General features: G+C 39.4%; 2 protein-coding genes across 11 annotated transcripts; one reads left to right on the top strand and one right to left on the bottom strand.

The window, feature by feature from the left end:
• Positions 1-950: 950 nt before the first annotated feature.
• LOC111251186 (uncharacterized) lies at positions 951-6,158 on the bottom strand. Of its 5 annotated transcripts, none has more exons than XM_086990305.1 (4): positions 5,460-5,608; positions 3,297-3,424; positions 2,644-2,904; positions 951-2,447 (listed from the first exon to the last, which is right to left on the bottom strand). In XM_086990305.1, exons 3-4 carry the CDS (start codon positions 2,704-2,706, stop codon positions 1,323-1,325), a joined length of 1,188 nt encoding a protein of 395 aa, XP_086846431.1. In that variant the 5' UTR covers positions 2,707-2,904; positions 3,297-3,424; positions 5,460-5,608; the 3' UTR covers positions 951-1,322. The 5 variants fall into 5 exon arrangements, with proteins under 5 accessions (XP_086846431.1, XP_086846430.1, XP_022663282.1 ...); XM_086990304.1 differs by having other exon boundaries at positions 2,644-2,916; XM_022807547.2 differs by having other exon boundaries at positions 2,644-3,056.
• A 99-nt stretch (positions 6,159-6,257) lies between these two features.
• On the top strand, positions 6,258-20,892 carry LOC111251775 (uncharacterized). 6 transcript variants are annotated; one of them, XM_086990298.1, is made up of 12 exons: positions 6,258-6,612; positions 10,568-11,008; positions 12,617-12,768; positions 13,796-13,875; positions 15,497-15,685; positions 16,018-16,188; positions 16,534-16,742; positions 16,991-17,065; positions 17,884-18,273; positions 19,511-19,648; positions 20,023-20,273; positions 20,659-20,892. In XM_086990298.1, the coding sequence occupies exons 2-12, from the start codon at positions 10,928-10,930 to the stop codon at positions 20,738-20,740; spliced, it is 1,818 nt and encodes a 605-aa protein (XP_086846424.1). In that variant the 5' UTR covers positions 6,258-6,612; positions 10,568-10,927; the 3' UTR covers positions 20,741-20,892. The 6 variants fall into 6 exon arrangements, with proteins under 6 accessions (XP_086846424.1, XP_086846426.1, XP_086846427.1 ...); XM_086990300.1 differs by having other exon boundaries at positions 10,687-11,008; XM_086990301.1 differs by having other exon boundaries at positions 6,258-6,469; positions 10,687-11,008.
• Positions 20,893-20,945: the final 53 nt, after the last annotated feature.

Genomic DNA, 20,945 nt, shown 5'->3' on the forward strand with positions numbered 1-20,945 from the left:
ATATATAAATTGTCTCATTAGAGAAACGTTTAGAGATCAATATGACTAAAAAAGATCAAGTACCAGAATTTAGCTTATTTTAAAGTTTTCATTCTAAAAGCTAATTATTGAAAATACGCACATATGCAATACAGATCCAGAACAATTTCTGTATTTGTAGAAGTACGCGGCACGTAATGACCGATGGTTCCTTAAAGGGGTGCTTATAAATTTGTACACGCCTTTTTCCTAAAATATCCTATTATTGTTGTTTCTATATAACATCTGTGGAATATAGCTATATTCCTGATGACAAGACTGGTTATACCCTTCTGGTGCGGCCGTTAAGCTAAAAAAAAACTATATATTTCTAATAATATAGAGCACTGCTGCTTATATGGTACAGTGAGTTCTCACTTTAAATAGAATGATGTCCAAGTAGAATAGTAGCAATGATTTAGTAATTTTTCGTACCTCAGTTTCTAATCAGACATGTGCACAAATCTCAAACTAGGAACCTCTTAATGACAAAAAGTACATGATATCTTTAAATTCGTACAGAAAGCATATTCAACTTAACGTATAGAGCTTGCCTTTATTCGCCGGCTGTCCCAGTAAGCAGCTTGATCTATCGGTAAGCCAGAAAGCGTTGTCTGTTATTTTTGAAATAAACATAAATAGTATAAACCGGTGCATATACAGAAGGGGAAGTAGATGAACTTATAGAAGAAAGATATGCTTCTACGTAACTGAGAGGCAGAAAAATATCGGTCGACTGTTAACAAAAAGGAGACTCATACTGAAAGAATCGAGGACTAACCAATAAAAGGCTTAATTCTATAAAAAAAAAGCATAGTATTAGCTCGCGCCGAGTTACCTTCAGTTAGACTAGCAACCATTATGGAATAAAAAATGCTAGTCTCCACCGATAACGTACTTAAGTGAAAATACTTAAAGAAAAATCCTTGAAGTATATTGCCGTTTTTTTATTTCTTAGTTGTACTTGAATTATTAAAAGATTTACTAGAAGAAAGAATTATTAATATCGTTATGTGTTTGAATAATAAATGTGTTCACGAGCTGCAATGTTATCTGTAATGACATACAAGTTTAGTTGAAATACGTTCGCATGTTGTCCGTTTCTCCGATGATATAACTATAACTCATCATTCACCAGAATAGGATATTCATTTCGCAAGGGCAATTTTCAGCCATCCGCTGTGCTTCTGAATTCTTACCTAGATTGCCTTAGGCCCCTTAGTTTACGGTCGCAGATTTTCATAGACAGAACAGTATTGCACATGCTTCAGATGCGACAAATATCGGCATAACTATGCAAAAGTCTAGAAGTCAACCCCAGCAAGGCGACGTCGGGCGGTTTCGATCAGAAGCTCAGTGGGTCGTCCACATTTGTTATAGTGCTGACGGCAAGCGGTACGATTCCGAGATGTGGATCCAGTGGCTGAAGCGTTCTTGTACGACATCCACGGGGCAGCGGGATCCGAAGGGAGACTGGTCATGAATTGGGTGACGTCTGCAAATTTTGTTCCCGCCAGCTCCGGCTGAACAGCCAGCTCGCAAACTAATCGATGCACACAGCGGTCTGAGTCGTACGTCTGAATATATGTGAAAATGCTACTCAAAGCTTCTACGGTAAGTTGATCGTCAACAGTATAAGCGCTGCGACGTTTGCGGTATATCGGTTCTGGCAATGGCGCTGGGACATATGCAGGTGCCGACGGGGTATAGGCCGGGGGTGCTGGAGTATAGGGGGATGGTAATGGGGTATAAGCCGGGGCAGGACGAGGCGCCATTGTGTGCCGCTGATCGTATAAAGGCTCTTCTGATCCAGATTCTGCTTCGGGTTCGGCATGGTTACGTTTGTGGTCGCGTTGAATTTGCACGGTGATCTTTTTCATTGGAATGCTGATATTATTGAGAAGATTTCTCGACTCACTGAACAGAGTAGTTGTAGGCAGAAGTGTCGCTTTTAAGATGCCCATCTTCGGCCTGGTTTTATAAGCAGCTAGGCCTGCCTTAGCACCAGCCGTCGTTCCAGCCAAAGCTCCCAATTTGAAGGCGGTAAGCTTCACGGGCAGTTGAATCAAGCCCATCTTGGCCTTACCAACGGTAGAAAGTGCAGTTCTTCCTAGTCCATACTTGGCCCTAAGCAGGCCAAACTTTGCAGACGCAATATTCACCGGTGATAGGAGGGGCACTTTGGTAAGCAGCAGCTTAAATTTAAGAAAGCCCATTCCTTTTAGGGCGAGAAGCATCGGAAGCGACAACTTTAGAGGGCCTAGTGCGGCAAATGGCAGCAGCAAACCAGCCGGCAAAATAGTGGTCACTAGCCTAGATACGGCATCGCCAAGTGCCGTGACGCCCTTCACGGCACCTACTATACCAGCAAAATGGGTACTAGCCGTTGTGATCGCCAGCAAACCGAACACCAAATATAGCAAGCGCATCTGAAAAAAAGAAAGAAAATGCTAAGAATTAATAATCAGAAGTCAAAATTGTTATGAGTTGAAAGCCAACCAAATGATAGTGAACCGTATTGCAACTATGTAACGGCTGGTGTAACCATAGCTACCAATCGAAGCGTTGGTACGTTTAATGCAGTGTGCAACAGATTCCACTAAGAAAAGCAACTGAATGACCTGCCTTTGAGACCGCGCTCTGTTCGGCCGCAAGATTCAGAGTGAGATCTCCGTTGGAGTCTGCCATTATTTAAAGGTGAAACTCTCTTTCCTTCTAACGCGGGAAGCACAATTCGTCATGGGTCGTCTCGCCCTCAACCCCAAGCCGTGCATCCCTCGCGCAGTGGCTGGGGTACGTCTACTGTACCGTCAGGATTCGAGGAAACTAGCGCGCTCTCTTGGGGTCGTGCAGATACCGTGGCACAATGGTAGGATCATATCATGTCTGTAAAGACTCCTACGTAGACTTTCAATATCTTAAGTCCCGTTCGAGGACTTGAGGTCACCCGAATGCGGACGAACAGATCAGTTAGTTCCACTCTCGGCGCCATGCTACGGCAGGCCACGGAATCTTTAAAACTTAATCGTTCATCATGGCTTATAGGGAAAAAAACGAATCATTTTAAAAGGCATCATACATACAATGGCATGTTAACAACACTGAATAAAGACATGTAGCTTAAGTATTTGACTACTACAATTATATGAGGCTCCGATGTAGTTTGCGTCCGAAAGGATTCGCTTAAGCTAGAGTACGACGGTAGCATACTACCTGGCTTTCACAGCTTTTCTCATATATAGAAGTTAGCTTTCGAGTATGATGACCTATCCACCTACCTGCTACCCACATAACGCGTAACGCTACATAGTATGGTATATTGCGGGACAAATTCGAAAACTGCGACGTGGACTCGCACCGCACGAACCAAAGGGTACGCCATCTCCGTCTGATGATGCAGTTATACCTTAAACAGTGCACAAAATGAACGCAGGACAATTTCTTGTAGATTCACAGGTTGTTTCTTCAAGGCAACAATGTAATTTCTCCGGTTTGTTGTCATAATTCACTTCGGATAGATCAAGCTGCAATTCGTTTACCCAATTGCAACGATGAATTTAAACATTTTAAATAGTAAATGGCATAGCTTCCGTAATCGTAAACTCTGGTGATTTGTAGATCTATAGCGCTCTGGAGCGTTGCCTAATCGTTAGGAGATTATGAATGATGCAGCGAGCCGGCGATCCGAGAGTAGTATGAGATCACGGCGAACCATTAGGCAAGCGTCCTTATTTTTAGACCATGATCATAGTTCAATTAAATATTCAGTTGAGTAGTTAAGTGTTCCAATCCCTGTTGTATAGGACTTCCACCCAATGACCTCCTTGTTCATTCAACTAATGGCCTTCATCACTCTACTGTGCTTTAAGCCGATGTCGATTCTCCCAAGTTTCACGTATGACTTTACAAAAGCCTCATAGCTGCATGGGTCTCCTCCGATCCTAATGTCTGATCTTGCCGCCCTGAAAGCGTCTATTAACGGTTTCGATAATGCACAGAACAGATTCATACAAAATCAGTCATGATGAAATTCAGGTTACAACCATGTGATGATAATGAAGTACAAAACACTGGATATATAAATAGGTAAACTTAACTGACCAAGTTGAAATAGTTTCGCCATGTTTTTTTGATGGCGAGCTGATGGGACGTATAACATATGTTATGAAGCAAATATGAAATATATTTTTTGGTTAATTCGAAAACCTCTAATCTCCTTGTCCAAGTCCTATATATATATATATATGTATTGAAACAATGAAATTAATCTACACGACTCAAGTTATATTTGGTTATTTGCTGACCTCACTTTGGCTGACAAAGTTACCCCTTTTCCCTTTCCACATAGAAATAAACAAAAGTCTATTTTACACTTTTTTCGCGATTTTTTCTCGGTCAATAAAGTTAAGGCAATAATTGACAAAAATATTCATATGCTAACCTTACTGACGGCTGTATCCATAATCTTGCTTGAACATTCATAAAAAACATGAGTAAATAAAAGAAAAAAGTAACACTAAAAGGTTATTCAAGCGGCTAACGAAGTGCCGCATAGTAACTGCGATCCGATGTAACAGCACTCTGACCTCCAGAGAAATTACATTATTATAAAATTGTATCACTCTGATGAATCCTGTACTGCTGAAATTGCCTTTTACAGTTTTGAATTATTGCTTGAAATTTTTTTACTACAGCAAGTTGGAAAACTTCCGTAAGAGGTTTTTGCGGTCGACCTCAGCGTTATCAGGTACTATTACTAAGACTCACGAAAATCCTTCGCTTAGACCTGTCCTAAGGATATGCGCAGGATACGCGCAGACCACGTATATTTTCAATTCAAAATTATGTGAGGCACAGGAGAAGTTGTGCCGTGCTTAACGGAAAGTCTATGAGAACTATCTAATTTAACTATCGCATAATTAATATGAATCTGTAGGTTGGAAATCAACATTGCAGTAAAATGTCGAAACCACACTGGTTTAAACGTGTGCATCGAAAAACAATATTTATCCATACGTTAGTAGACTCAAATTTCTTCTGAAAAAATCAAGACACACTTTGTACATCTGCCCAATCTATTTAAAGCAAAATTCAATTGTAACATCATCAAAACTGTCGATTAATGCAGCAACAGAGAGAACAAAAACATATATTTCTGAAGAACAGAGCCTCAAAGCTTCTGAGCATGAAAAGAGAAGGCAGTTTATGAAAAAGTGAAATTTCACATTGCGCTTAACTTCGAAATCGTAGAAACTTAGAAATCGCGTAGTGGGCGGTGGATCTAATTGAAAAATCATATCTAAAGCACGAAATCAACTGGGTCAGTGGTACTCGTAATCTCATATGTCTGGATTCCATTCACGGCTGATGACAATGCTATTCAAATAATTCTATTCAGACGCGCTGAGATAACTGAACCTTCATTCAAAAACGAATTTTACCATTGGCTTTTTGAGGTTGTCTGCATCCGTCTAGTAAACACATTTGATTTAATCTTTCACTTGTATTAGCTCCGATCTCCGTTAATTATTACTGTAGCCTGATTGGAGCCTTTTACCGATGCATCTATAGCTACAATCATTTACTAAACTCGGTGGCCACAGAAACAGCTGCCCCCTTTTAGCGATAGGCGGTGAAGCTGTCGTTCCCGTTTGGACTAAACCATCTTTTCGAAGTGATATGCTTATTACAGTGCAAAGTTCAACGTGCCCCTTTCTGACTCTACTGCAGCGCTTGTGATACACCAGATCTATTCGACATGTTTCGACAAGCAAACTCATAAGAGCTGTGACGAACAGACGAAAATCGGGTGTCGGATTGAGCCAACGGGGGCGACCTATGGGAAGCGTTCGTATTGGAAAGCAGCTGTTGAAAAAGCCGCTTCATGTCAGTCTCGTTCCGTTGAAGTACCGCTTCCGAACGGAATGAGAAGTTAATATTGTTTGTTACAGATCGCAGCGAAGTGTCTGCAGAGATTTTTCACTTCGGGCAGGCTTGTAAGCGACTGTACCTCAATGCTTCAAAGCGGGATTAATCGATGACCCGCCGTTCGGTGGTTCGGAGACTTTAGCATTTGCACATGTGACTCACTGACGCGCCAGCGTAGACTAATTGGCTTCGTTTACACGAGGGCAATCACGTTGACCAAGCATGTTGCAGTCGCGTAAACATAGCGGGATTATACTACTGCACAAAGATGGAGTGGGCACCTTCTGCTGGCGTAGTTACCAACGTGCTATCTTCGATAGATAATGAACTCAAGCAATTAGCGTATTAAGTGAAAAAGTAAAAGATGAAAATGGCGCTTGCGATATGCATTATGTATATAGTATTGAACGTAGAAGATTATTCAAAGAACTCAATAGATCCCATAGTGTGTCAAGCCTGTAATATTCAATTGAGTATTTAGCCGCTTTAATCAACCTAGAGAAAGTGCAGTGCGACCTAAAAAGTGAGAAAAATGTATCTTACCTTAACGATAAGTTCAAGAATAACTGAAATTACATACTCATTACCAGAGAGATATTGTTAACATGCGTTTTCATGAATACGACGTATTGTATATACCGTGTATTAGGCGCGAATTTTTTTCATGTAAGTAACCCTAAGCCAGATACTAACTCATTTCTACGATGAGCGCTGTGTCATCATACATTCGCAAATTGTTTCATTTAGAGTTACTGGTTTGCTATTTAACTTTACAACATGTACATGTTTACAATGAAAAGTACTAACATCTGTTGTTATCGGCTACTAATCACTGTCTCATCATTTGATAAAGTGTGTTTTTTTCCACATCAATTATAAACCTAAATAGTTCTTTCGAATTTTACATCTAGTACTGCTATTAAGCATAGCTCTTTGCAATCATAAACCTGTGTTTAAAATGTATGACTATTTCAGCGACGCTTATTTTCCAGTCGGTAAGCCAGATACTGTTTTTGTTGTCGAAATACGCACTGGACATATATAATTAGTTGTATTATTCGGAGTTCCCTCCAATATTTATAGAACAAAGTGCAGCTCATATCTTAAACACTGGTACGACACTTAATTATTTTCTATAGATATCTTCAATCGAGCTCGAGGCAAAGGAAATGGCTATCTATAGTAATGTTATTTAAATTTGTTTTACATTTCTACTTGGCATTCATTTAAACTAAAAAAGTATTTTCTTTTTAATATAAAGGCAAATTGTTCGCCCCCTGCGTTGAGATGGGCCTTGTTGCGTAGGATAATTGCCTCATACACGAGAAATATATTCAATATCGTATATATAAATATGTAAATAAAATTAAAGCAAAACTGATCTCCTAGTATAGTTTTGGATTTGAAGTTCATCAAGCGCTAAGCAACTTTGTATGAGTAATCTTTAAAGAGCTTTTCATCTATAAAAATAATAAATGCATGTATCAATCAAAGTTGTTGCATCATTCCGAGCTGAATTGCGGACGATCCATTTAATTTCGGAGAATGAGGTTTTTGGGAGAATGAAGAAGAAAATATTTTTTATAGCAATTTAAATGAAAAAATAATAAGCATATCAGCTTTAACTTCACTCGTATATTCTTTGCTACTTTGTAAGTAAACACAAATAATTAACGGTATCGAATTTTCCATTCATTAGATGTTGCCTGTTTGTTGTTTTAATGTGTACAGTTAAGGAAAAGAAACATTTTTTCTGTAACCACGACAAAACTTGCTCAAAAAGTCTTAAGTTGGTGCCCCGTACGTATCGTAGTTTACTCAATTTATGTAGACAACTCGTTTAAATAGACTAGCCCATAATTTTCATAATTGAATATTGCCGGGGTTCCGGGATTCAGATCACCGAAGGTGTGTGACGCGCGAAAGCCCCAAATTCCAACGAAATTGAATTTGTCACTGCCTGAAAAATTGCTTTTGCCAATATAGTACGATATATACAATGACTAGGCCTTTTAATCTCTCAGATAAGTGATTCCAATTACTGGTCATAGTAGTATGGCTCCTTTGTATCCCTATAGATAAACAGGTACAGCATGTATCACCTTATACAGCTTTGAAACGTCTTTGCTTTAATATTCTACTAAACCTACTGCCTATCGCCGCGTGGGTTTCGCCGCAAAATTCGATTTCCTAACATATTTCTTTCATTCTTAAAATCACTCATGGCTTCATCGCTACCTCACGTTTAAAAACAATGCATGAACAGTGTCTGCAAGCTGAACTTTTATCAGAGATCACATTAAACATATTTGCTAATAAATTTGTAAGAATTTAGCAGTGTACTCAGATATATTTTATAAGTCTCTGTAACTCTTACTAAATTGTAAAAACTTCCATATTATATATATATATATATATATATATATATATATAAGCACCTTTAAATGGATACTGTTTATATCTAATATATCGTATATTATATTTGATACAAGATTTATGTGTTACTTAATTAAATAATTACATAAATCTGCACTTGTACATATAACGGAAAGCAGAATAATGCGCTTATTATTTATCCTACTAATGTCATCGGCTATGTCAAACAATATCAGAGACTGGTTAGAGTTACAATTCAATGTTTAGTTTGTGTGCCGGCAATGTGCACGGTAAAATTCTACCCTGTATAATGAGCCTTCCCACTCGATCTGCAATATGTAATAATAAGATTTCATACAAGTAGTTTTGTTAGGCGACAGTAAGCATTTTATTCTATTTGGGAAGATAATCGATTTTAAAATAATTTTGCCAGTAGGTGCTAGGATCCCGTTATGGCAAGTTTGAATATCCATTGCTATTATTTTCACTTCGTAGCACGCAAGTAAAATCTTTATTTTACTGACTGTTTTGGCATTATCACGATGTTGTCGGTATAATGATGCATTTCTTTCGAAGGCAGTCTCTTTTAATTATAATCGTTGTTCCAACGGTACTTCAGCCTCATATTTTGGCTTTAAAGAAGTGAGATTGGTGGTTTAAGCCCCATACTACGATATATGTTATTGTAACCCAAAGTGCCGTTGACATCATCTAATTTTTTAAAAACTTTATTAGCAGAATGAACGTTTAACACATAAAATATGATTATGAACGATTAATAAATTCTACAGATATTATCTCAGAACCTTCATTCTGATATTATTAGATAGATTACGAGTTATCTTTTTAAGATAATTAGTTAATATGTTTATTTTATGGTAAAAAAGTACCCCATTCACGCACTACTTATCCATATTCAGCATCAATTAGCATGGTTTTCTCAATTCTTTAAAGTATCTTTAATAATGTTTTTTTTCTTATGAAAACCATCCCCAATTGTATCTTATTTATGCGATAATATAAACGGTTTTTACAAGCGAATAGTTATAGGCACGACAAGCCTCAGCCACTTTTCGCGCGCAAAGAAATCGTTGCCGCAACTCAAAACAGGAAAAACGATAATCCAGCCATAAAAATTAAATGAGATTTCTCCGTCCAATCGGCTTTTGGTAAATATACATGTATTGAAAAAGAAAAAATAGGCATCCAGCTATAATCAATAACACGTGTCAAATAGTTCAGCATCGTTGACGACGAGAACGTTTTCTTAACCCCAATAAAAATGCACACACAGTTGGTAAAATGTGTAGAAATCGTTATCGTGTTGTTGTTATCTCTGTGTCGTAGAGCATCTGTTTTGTTTCTATTCTAGTATCGTCTTTTACGGAGACCCTCTCACCAATTTCGGAGTGCTTTTTAACAACTTATCACAGCATATAGAAATTCTGTTATGCTCGTTTACTAACGTTCGCTATATGTCACACCGCTTCTTTTCTATCGTTAATCTCTGTCAAGATGCCTTCAAGTTCGTTTGGTTTTCAAGTAATGCCCTTCATAACATACTTGACATTGATTTATTTCACACTCTATTAAAACGTTAAATCCCGCCATCTGCTATTGTAAATAATAACACCACTCGAAAATAACAATAGCCTTGTCGTCTGCTAGTCTTCCACCGGGCGTTTCTAGTTGTCTGCAAGAGGTTACCGGCGCGTTGAACATTCGATCCTTTTCACGGCCTCAACTGTCATGGCGGCGCCCATGTCAATATGATCACACTTCGTGTTGCGTTATGTGCGTTCTGTTTGTGTTTTTGTTAGTAGTCTGCACAGCAGCACAGCCGGGAGCTCGAGCAGATGGGCGACTGACTGTTGCTTGTCGAGACATACACGCTAGTATTTTGTCTGATGGTGTGTCGTGCGTGTCGGAGACGAACGCATCAGAAATTTTTGGTATTAAAGTTTATTTTAGTTTTTGTAATTTCATGTATCAGCCTGCAGGCCGCTCTCGTATCAACTCCTGTAGGCAGATTACCTAAGGAGTTGGCTAGCGTACGTGGGAATTGTTGTTGGTCAATTGTGACCTGCGGCGCGTTGTATTATCGCGTCGAAAAAAACACCAATACCATAGCGGCTTGGGGGTATGGTGCTGCAGGAAGTTGTAGAACGAGCAATATTATTAGTCGTAGTGGAACGTGAAACGATAGCCGAACAACCTCGTATTTTTCTTCGTTTTCTGTGCTTAGCGTGCCTATCAGTGTTGTGCTGAAAGTGAGACCGTGTAACTAGGAAAAAAATAAAAGACAGCTCGCTTCCTGTGCATGCAGCGATGATCAATTAGTTAATGGAAACGGTGTGTATATAGGGAAAGGGGTTTGCCAGTGGATTTCCAGCCCCGCCCGCCGTTCGCCGGGTTTACCGCAGGTTTAGCCCGTGCCACTGCTTGCGTGTGCAATTGTGGACCAGTGACGGGTCCGAATCTGTGATTGGTGCATGCGACCGTCAGGAACAAGTGCTCGCAGAGATTTACTCTCTGGCAAATACCTAAGGATAGCTATATATCATTTTTGCAACACAAAGTCAAGTAAAATTTGTCGGCCGAATTTATGGTGACGTGCAAGCCGCCTGCGAAAATGTCGCCACCAGAAATACGTTTCAAGATGCCGAATTGGTACTACGATAAACAGGTGAGTGCCACTTGACGACGACGAAAGTTTGCTGCATCGGACCGTGCTTATCGTCACAATATATTGCGAATTTGATAAAACCTGCAGCATTCAGTAGAGATACAGCTAATGTAGTTTTCTCTTATCTAGATGTTTGCCGCCGAAAGTCGTTGGTCGTCTTGCTCTCCGCTTTATTTCACTAATATTATAAAATTCATCCCATGCTGCTTTTCTATAATTTGTATTTTTTTTTGAACAAATAGCCATGCGACGTAACTACCTGACAGGACTTCGTATGTTCTATATATGCCTACATATAAATTTGGGAACTAGGAAGTTACACAATTTGAGTAACCACCGATTACCCGAGCGATCTGCTTCGGCGTGAGTACATTGCAAGATGGGCAGCGATTTCGATATTTTCCGGTTCGTTTTTGAGTAAACTGTGGATTTTACTAGTAAGCTAACCTTAATTAAATCTCTGCCAAACCAATGACATCATAGGATATTTTCGCAGAGTATTTATAATATGGAACCGCCCACCACAATAATACATGGCTAGGTGTTCAGTAGCAATAACTAAAAGTTGGAAGTTAACGTGGAAATAAAATTAAAAAAAAAAATAATAATGCGATTCAAATCAGTATTTTTTATTTACTTTGTCACCTGAACCTTATGTAAGCGCATAGTGTAATCGTTTAATAGCAATTGTACAACAAGGAAAGCCCGCAAACCTACTATTTGGAGCAGGCAACCCATAATATTTTTTGTTTAGGTTTATTGTATAGGTTTTGTAATATTTGTTGTATAGGTTTTTGCCCAAATGTGGGGTAATTCAGCTTTCACAAATTTATGGTAGGCTTGTAGTTTTAAGTGTTAGTGTGTCTTTTAGCTTTAATAGCTTATACGATGTTGAACATACGTTGGGGCAAATTCACACGAATGGCCAAGACCCAAAAAAGCTTCTGAATTTTACTTGAAAACACAGTTAAAGCATGTTTACTTAGTACATAGGCTTCTCTATCCACAAATAGTATATTCAGTGTGCTATTACCCCTAAATACACCAGGTTTGCTACGCTTCCTTAATCGTAATATTGATAAAATCATCTTCGTCCCCAGAGGCCTCAAATTTTATTTCTAGCTGAATTCAGTGTATATATTTAGGACTTCGTACAGACCGCGCTTTTCATAAGATCTGTTTAACAGTTGGATCCAAACAGTGAGTTGAGAACAAGGTTTCTTCAGCTCATTGACTGCATTTAATTGGAAGTTGCATACATCCGTCTAGCAAACATCTCTTTCGAAGGAACCCGAAATTATCGAACACTTCTATTTATTCAAGATGCGAACGATTATTCGTGAAATTATTCTGCTAAGCTCATCAGGAAGAGACTGCGACAAGATTTACCATTTGCAATGTCTATTTACAAATATAGAAAGACGGGCCAGGAATGTTTATTTTAGATCTAAATAGCCAGTTTCGTTCTTATGATTAATTATCGTAAGTATTTTTTAATTCTACGATGTCAATAGAGTATATAGCAAAACACGCTTTCCTACGCCTTAAATTTAGTTATCAAGGTTAAATTATAGTGGTGACCATTTTTGCGGTGCGCTATACTTCCAGGCATTACGTGAGACGCCATCCTTTCTGGATGGCATATCAAACGTGAAGGAGATGCGGTATCGACGGGAGGGTGCACGATTTATTATGAAAGTCGGCACTAAATTGGGACTTAAATGTGAGACCACGGCAAGCGGTATTGTGTACTTTCACAGGTGAGAAAACTTTTTACCTTTTGATCCAACGACCGTTACACAATATTGAAGATGTATAGCTACTGTAACAAACAGGAATGATTAAAACCTTGTCTTCATGATTATGGGTTCAGTCTGATAATGAATCGCTTGACGTACTTACCACTGAGGTAACACAGCGTCTATATTTAGGTACTTAAGGTAAACAGATTTCCACTGTTATCTCCTAAATGTAGATTTTTCGTTTACGATTCAAAGCCTGATAGACCGGTCATATATGGTAATGTGGTGTCAAATGAATACTTGATATATCTTAAATGTCACTGGTCTGGTTGTAGTCATCCTGGAGTTTTACGGTCCCAGATCGATTTGAGCTAAGAGTAGAAAACGCACGAAATGTACAACAAGTAGCATTGTTCTGAGCGTATAGATACATACTTTATTTTTTATTATCGAAATTTTTTGCTAATCGAATATTTTTTTCTTATTTATTGCAGTTTTCTTTTACACATTAGCATCATAAATTTCGTTCAAGAACAAAGCGTACCTCCTCCGGAGAATTTCATTGTTGACTGTGCTATTATTACTTAGACACTGCGGTGATTTTTTTTTATATATCTTAGGATCCTATGTCTTTAGAATATGTTCCGTAAAGCGCCAACTGTTTCTGTTAATCTCACAGTAAACCCGTACGTTGTACATCGCACCAAAGCTGCTTTGTCTTTTTTTTTGGTTTCGTTTGCTTTGGTTGGCGGCATTCACTCCACACAAATCTGTGGCTTTCAGTACAATTAACACACCTTTGGAACTGCTTTTTCTTCGCTTGAGATATTATATGTTATGGTAAAACGTTAGGAAATTTTGGTATCGCCCTATACCACCATAAAATCTACGCTTGAAGCGCGTGGAGCGTTTGCGTGCCGCATTTCTAGCTGTTTCTTTGTGCTTTGCGTCGCATCCAATTTCGCATTTTAAAATAATCGTTCCACCTGCAATAGTAATTGAGAATAAAGCAATTACTGACATTTTGTTGCTCTTTTCTTTCCAGATTCTATATGTTTCACAGCTTTAAACAGTTCCCGCGATTCATCACATCTTGTTGTTGTCTGTTCCTCGCTGGAAAGGCAAGTTGGATAGTCACACGCTTTTCCAGCAAAGCAGCATTTCTTGCTATTAACACACGCTATAAGTGCTGTCACATCACAGAATACAATACCTTGGATTAAAAACAATGGTAAATACAGCATTTACTGCCGGATCCGACCTGCACGAGGGAATCGCTGAAGTATTACAAGCGTTTGATGTATGTCTATAGGCAAAACGAAAGCCGCATACGAGATGACACAAGAACGCTAATAGTGCATATAGCGGTAAAATATTACCGTTGTATCTTTGCTTCAAACGTTAGCATGAATACGGTTATGCCGAGCATCACTGGTGCAGGTTCACTGTTTTTAAGTGATGACAAATGTTCAGGTCATTATGACACGAAATCGCTGTCATTTAGGAAGTTGTTTAGGTTTATACGTTACATTTATAGATGCTTTATGTGAAACGAATCACTCTAGCGGTAGCACAAACGCAACCCTGTCAAAAGCCATAATCTAATTCGCAGAATGCGACACCTACCGGAATATTTCGCGCACAGTGGATAGTCAGTTTATATTAAAAAGACGAGTTGATCGGCTTGTATGCTGTGGTCTGATATAAAATGTAAAGGTGCACACGACGCTTGTTACTGGTCAACTTTCTAAGCATAGTCTGATCGTATAGCTATCTTCAGGCATGAATAACAGCACGTTCTTAAGTCTAAGCAAATTCATAGTTGCGTCCATGCTTGCAAGCAGTAAGTCACTAGCAAAAAAACTCCAACCAAGATCCTTTAGCCCTAATAAAAAAGTAGTTGTTCTACATGAACAGTTATTAAAGTGATAGGATGATATGTAGCTTTCCAAAAGTTTGATCTCATGCTGTTTCAAGGAGATCCTTTCTAGAAGATATTTCATATAGAACAACAAACGAAGTGTGCATCAGTAGAACTATGCAGGATGACAACAGCAAGTTTCGCGTGCATTAATGCATAGGAATTGTCGAGTATCGCGCTCGTACAATACAAATATCGAGATAATCCTGCGCCCAATATTTCATGTTAACAACAGTTGTGTTCCTGTGCAGCTTAGTAATCCTTGATGGAACTGGTTGTGTATTAAATCATTATCGTCGTAAATAGTAGTTAGATACGCAAAAGGTTGCAGAAAACTTAGTTTCATATCTGTTTATCTGATTTAATTGTGCAGCGCATAACTGAGGCACCCCAGTTTCTCTATTCCTATAATGTTATGCTATAAACATGCAAGGTACTCTGATATTAGTCAATCAAAACTATTTAAGCATATTCTAAGGATAACATTGTAATAAAGTATTACAGAAATATATAAATGGTATCAGGCAGCCTCTTTCACAAATGTGTTGCACAGCTAAATTGGCTCTTTGATGCTATAATGTGCGAATATCCTGCTACTGAATAAAGTTAAGTAAAAATTCTACTGTCAAGAGACGCTTTCTTCAACTATGTAGAGATTTTCGCTTCTCTCCGTGTATTGCCAGTACAACAGTTTGTTTAAATCACAGTATTTTCGCTTTATCAGTGAACAATCGAATTATACAATACTTTGACGAACAGAAGTGCTTTTCACTGTACTCTATATCAACTACACGCTAATCCTCTAATGGTTATTCGAACAGGTAGAAGAAACTCCGAAAAAGTGCAAACAAATAATCTCGACGGCGAGTGAATTCCTTACGCAAAAGCAGTTAGAAACGTTCGGAGATGACCCGAAAGAAGAAGTAATGACCTTGGAGCGGATTCTTCTAAAAACGATCAAATTCGACTTGCAAGTAGCGCACCCGTACCATTTCATTTTGCGATACGCAAAAGGTGCGTATCATATATAATTTCAATCCAATAGTCACTATTTTTTTTTATACCAGCAAGGATGCCTAAAGAAGATATTAAACTCTTTTGTATATCTAATAATGTTTTTGTATCATTTGCTATTGAGGTGACGTGTAGCTTTAACTAATTTTCAAACCAAAGTACTACATTCCATCATATTTGTATTGTACTCAAATTTGAGATGTGGAAGTTAACTGTTTAACTTCTTCAAAAGATAAGTGCAAGCTTGGCTATGTGCATAAATACATATATGTCAGCATTATTAATACCGTACGGCGTTTTCGATTATTGAATTCTTTGTCAAATTTCCACAGCAATTCACGGCGACCGGGATACAATAGGGCAGATGGTGCAAATGGCTTGGACGTTTATCAACGACTCGTTACAAAGCACTCTATGTCTACAGTGGGAGCCGGAAATTATTGCAATCGCTGCCATCTATTTAGCAAGCAAATTATCCAACTTTGAAATTTCCGACTGGCAAGGTAACTTTAAGCGATTTGACATAATAAGCGATTGACACAAATTAATAATAAAAATGATTACACAATTTGAGCTCATTCGCATATTTTGCGAAATTCTCGAAAATGTAAGTCTGACATTTGGCGGTTATTTTGAATTCATCGTATTCGTTAAATAACATAAAATCAGTCTTCGCTGAAGGATATTAATAATCTTTATTGTTTGTGATGTATTTGGTTAAATTATTATGTTATTAGCGATCTGTATATCCTGAACAACAATAAGAACAACTCTTAGTGTTAATGGGTACGTCTCCTTACATCTTGTATAGCATGTGCCAAGGACATATCTATTTGTGTCTATCGTAGGCCGAACGTCAAGTCAACGTCGATGGTGGGAAGCGTTTGCTTCGGAGGTGTCAGTCGAATTGTTAGAGGATATTTGCCATCAAATATTAGATTTGTACTCTACAGCGAATCCAGACACTCCGCAGGATTCGCCGCCTGATGAGGAAGAAGTATGTCCAACGCCACCACGAAGACCTCCACAGAGACCGCCTTCGCCACTTAGTAAAAAGGTAAGACAGAAAAAAGAATATGTATATTGCAAATTATTAGACGCTAGAGAGCTAATCTCTGTTCCGCACACGCCGAGTCTCTATGAGTAACACTGCTACAAAAAGTAATAGCACACTTGCAGAAAGGACAAACAATGTAACTTCACGTTTTAGTGCTGCTTTAATCGTATGTAGCATATATCTTGTTATTAGTTGTCCCTCTTTTGGTCGATAAATAACTTTTATACTTTTTATTATTTTATATTAAGGAAAAGAAAGAAGAGCCTCATACACCCCAGGAAAGCAAAAACCTGCCGATGCCACCCATGCCACCCCTTGGAATGGTTCGTACTTACGCGATATACACATAAATTACTCATTTATTTTACAGTTGAAATATGGCTGAGTTTGTGCGCTTAATTATGAGGTTCTCATGTATCTAGGTTAGACAGAGAAAAGCATTTTTTCTTTGTCCAACATCCCAACCTCTATTGGAGTAAGCAGATAGAAGTTCCCCATGAAGTGATTTTCCCATATATATCTTAAGGACAAGAATAGATAAAGAAAAACGTTTACCTTAAAAGAATACTGATAACAATAACTCTTTAAATATACGCAAAATTCTTATTAAAAAACTTTGTAAGAAGCATTGACAAAGTTTTTTTTTACCTTGATTCTGTCAACGACGCAAACCAGCATGCTAGCCACGTTAATGTAACACTCAATTTTAAATTGACTTTTTCTTTTTTTAATGTTTATCGCTTTTTTCATCTCTTCATCTGTTGTTTGTTTCTGTGGTTTCTTTATTTTTGTGATTGTCGTTTTTTGTCTTAATCTTTTTCTTTTTCTCTGGGGTTTTCCTCCGGTATTTTCTTTTTTCTTCCTCCGTGCCTGACTGTGTAACGCCGTGTGCTCCCGTGCTGTGGCCCGTTTCTGATACGATCTTGGGCTCCGCTCGGCTCCTAATCACTTGGTGTGCTGCTCTATCAAATATCGGATACGATGGTGGTTTTGCGCTATTCCCTATTCCTAATTTCCCATTTCTAATAACTTAAATTTGAATCTTTCGCTACCCCCTCCCTTCCATCTTAAATCCTGTCTGTCTGCCGACATTCTTTTTGGTTTGCTGCCGACCGGTCAATCTTGGCCTGCGCGAACACAGGGCAGTACGGTAGCACCACCTCCGCCGTTGCCGAAGGAGCCACAATTCTACGCCCCGCCACCAAGCGAACCGCCTTCGGCCATTCCGGTACTGGGTGTCACGCACCCGACAGCGCCTCCATCGAGCTCGCAAGGGACTGGCGGGCCATTTGGCGGAGGAGGTCCACCAATCGGCGGATTAACACCTTTACCCCCGGTTCTACCACCACCACAGCACAGCCTCAACCAACAACCTCCGCATGGACCACAGGCGCACCCTGTCCTGCAGCAGCAGCCACCGCCTCAACAGCAGCAACAACCGCAACAACAGTCGCAGGTGGTTCCACTTCCGCACAATCACGCTAACAACCACCAGACAACTACCCCCGTCGTGCCTCCGCCGCCGCCCCAGGTGAGCTACAAGCAAAAAAGCAAATTGCACTGCAGCGACCGCGGCAGCAGAAATGGTGACAACGAAAGAAAGCACAGAGATGTTGGAAAGTGGAGACGAAACAAAAAGAACGGATTAAGGTCTATCGTCAAGCTAAAGAAACAGCATCCTGTACAAGGGTGTGGACAACACGTAAATCAACCCTGTATAAATATAGTAACATCAACAATCGCATTAAGAACAAAAGCAACAACAATGTTTGACGTTTCCTACCACTGCTACAAAGACTTAGAACTGCGCCATGCGCCAGACGAAAATATCTTCTACGACTAACACGTTATTCGGTGGAATATGTCTGAGTTAAAAGCTATTCTTCGATCAGTACTGTAAAGACTCTGGGTGACAGCAAGTGTACAGCAGTTCGAGTTTTACTAGACGAGTCCTAGTTTCCAAAGAGTCACCTTTATCGGCATGCTCCACCATAATTATATGAACGGCATTTTTCTCGATGGATTCTGGCTCACGGCAATTACTAGAGGGTTCTAGTTGAGATTTGTGTGGTTCGCACGCAAGATTGCGTTGTTTGTTTCAAAGGGACCACCAAGAGGGTCTTGCTATAATTATATCGATGATTCCGGCTAAACCGGTTGATAACAGTTGACTAAAAAAAGCGGCCAATTGATGCCTATTTGAAGCTTGGAATAATGGCAACGGATAAACAAGTTGTAGCTATGGAAGTGACCCTGCATCCGCGACATGGAATTGGTGGTTGTTTAAAATGCATGTAGGATCCTATGCTCAGCCATAATGGACGTATTTTGCAACTAACAGTAAGATAACTATGGGTATTTAAGCACTGATAATGCGATCCTCTATGGAGTGCTTATGTGTGGCAAATCAAAACTATTGCTCTTAGCCTACCGCAGGCTGGCCAAGTTTGATGTTCAGAATATTTACATGTGTCACAATTATTTTACAAAGCGTGGGTTTGGGCGTTCGTACTCTGCAGTGCGCTAACTATGTTCTTCTTTTTGATCAATTACAATTGATTGGACTTGCTGTAATCCAACCTGTCAGGAACGCTAGCCTAAAGAAATTCTACCTTAGAGATTTCTTATTCCTGAAGAATTCATCATGTACCTATATATGCTGGGCACATTCATTTTAGTGGCGTCTTCGTATAGTCGAGGAGAGGTATTTCTAAAATGTCGAGGAGTAACGCGTGTATTAACCCAGAGTTTCTCTTTCGCTATTACAGGCACCGGTCGGAGCCGCGGGAAGCGCGGTGCCTGTTCTAAGCAGCGGACTGTATAGCCGGCCACCCCCGCCACTGCCAAGAAACCACAACAGCCAGGGGCCGCCTTCCGCACACGTGGCCGGATCACCCTCCGTCCATGTAAGTTCTCATATATATGTATATGTATATATACATTTTTTCTAGTAAGATAATAAAGGTAATAAAAATTCCGACTTGCGGAGATCTAGGTAAAATGAGAACCGTTCAGAAACCTCAGAGACTTTATATCAAGATGCAGAAGGCGAGTGTCAGCTTGCTAGTTTATTCAGTATCAATTTTTCGGAGATGCATTTAGTCAGACCACCTTCGGCGAGCTTTTTGTGCACTGTGTCTCTCTTATGATAGATCTTCTTTGGTCGCCAATTCTGCATTAAGTATAAAAATTGTTGGCGTTAGATTAATATGGCAGTGTTAATACTCGAGAAATGTACCTTTTATTGACTTGAGCGTTAATTTTTGATCGTGCTTTGCAGTCCCGTCCGTCGCCTGTCGTCGGGGTGTCACCTGGAGGGCAGGGTGGTTACGTTCCCCCAGGGGCAGCTAGCTATTTCCTGCATGGACCGCCTCCCGCAGTACCCCCCCAGGACTATTCAACGCCTCCACCACCACCTCCACACCAATATTATCCAGCAAACCCACACCACCATCGGCCACCAATGGGCCTACCGCCAACGCCATCTGGCAATGCACCCGGACCGGGAGGACCAATTAGAGATCACTATAGGTAAGCATCGATAAAGACAGCTGCTAATAGCTGATGACAAATCATTCGCTGAATCTGTTGTACCACAAACTTTGTTACAATAGTGGCCAGTCACATCTTTGCTGATTAATCGCTCGTGGATTTAGCACTGGATTATCATGAACTGTGGTCCAAAGCAGAATTTTATTCTTCCATTCTTTAGTTTGGTGGTTAACAATGAAAATTACAGTTTCGTCTTAACATCTAGTAGAATTAATGATGCAGGAAGCGGTTAAAGTCTTATTTTTTTTTAAATCTCAAAAAGTTACTATGGTAAAAGAATAATAAACGAGCCTACTATCATTGCTACCATAGCTGCTTAGTAAAACTGTACAGTCAATAAGCAAATTTTGTGTTGTTCTTTCAGACCGTCAAATCAACACCATCCGTATATGCGAGGGCCGGCTGGCCAAGGTAATCCATATCTGATGCCTCCACAAAGGCGATGAAATCGAAGCGGCGAGCCTATTAAGGCAAAAATCGCACAACCAACTCTCGAGGTTGATGTACATTAAACCTGTAAAATAGACGTAAACAACTGAAAACGAACTTAAATATATTAATATTAGAAAATAATAAATGTAATCATAATGTTCGATAACGTACCGTTGTATTGAATTCAGTAGTATATGTCGTATAAATGCCTATCCCGTG

Source organism: Varroa destructor, unplaced genomic scaffold (genome assembly GCF_002443255.2).
Source record: "Varroa destructor unplaced genomic scaffold, Vdes_3.0 BEIS01000005.1, whole genome shotgun sequence".
Taxonomy (NCBI): domain Eukaryota; kingdom Metazoa; phylum Arthropoda; class Arachnida; order Mesostigmata; family Varroidae; genus Varroa; species Varroa destructor.

Excerpts from the sequence above, each read along its gene's own strand:
- LOC111251186 (XM_086990303.1), bottom strand. The coding sequence starts at position 2,706 with ATGGCAGACTCCAACGGAGATCTCACTCTGAATCTTGCGGCCGAACAG. Across the intron at positions 2,448-2,643 it reads AACAGAGCGCGGTCTCAAAG|ATGCGCTTGCTATATTTGGT; the intron begins GCAGGTCATTCA and ends TCTTTTTTTCAG.
- LOC111251775 (XM_086990298.1), top strand. The coding sequence starts at position 10,928 with ATGGTGACGTGCAAGCCGCCTGCGAAAATGTCGCCACCAGAAATACGT. Across the intron at positions 11,009-12,616 it reads ATTGGTACTACGATAAACAG|GCATTACGTGAGACGCCATC; the intron begins GTGAGTGCCACT and ends CTATACTTCCAG. Across the intron at positions 18,274-19,510 it reads TGCCTCCGCCGCCGCCCCAG|GCACCGGTCGGAGCCGCGGG; the intron begins GTGAGCTACAAG and ends TCGCTATTACAG.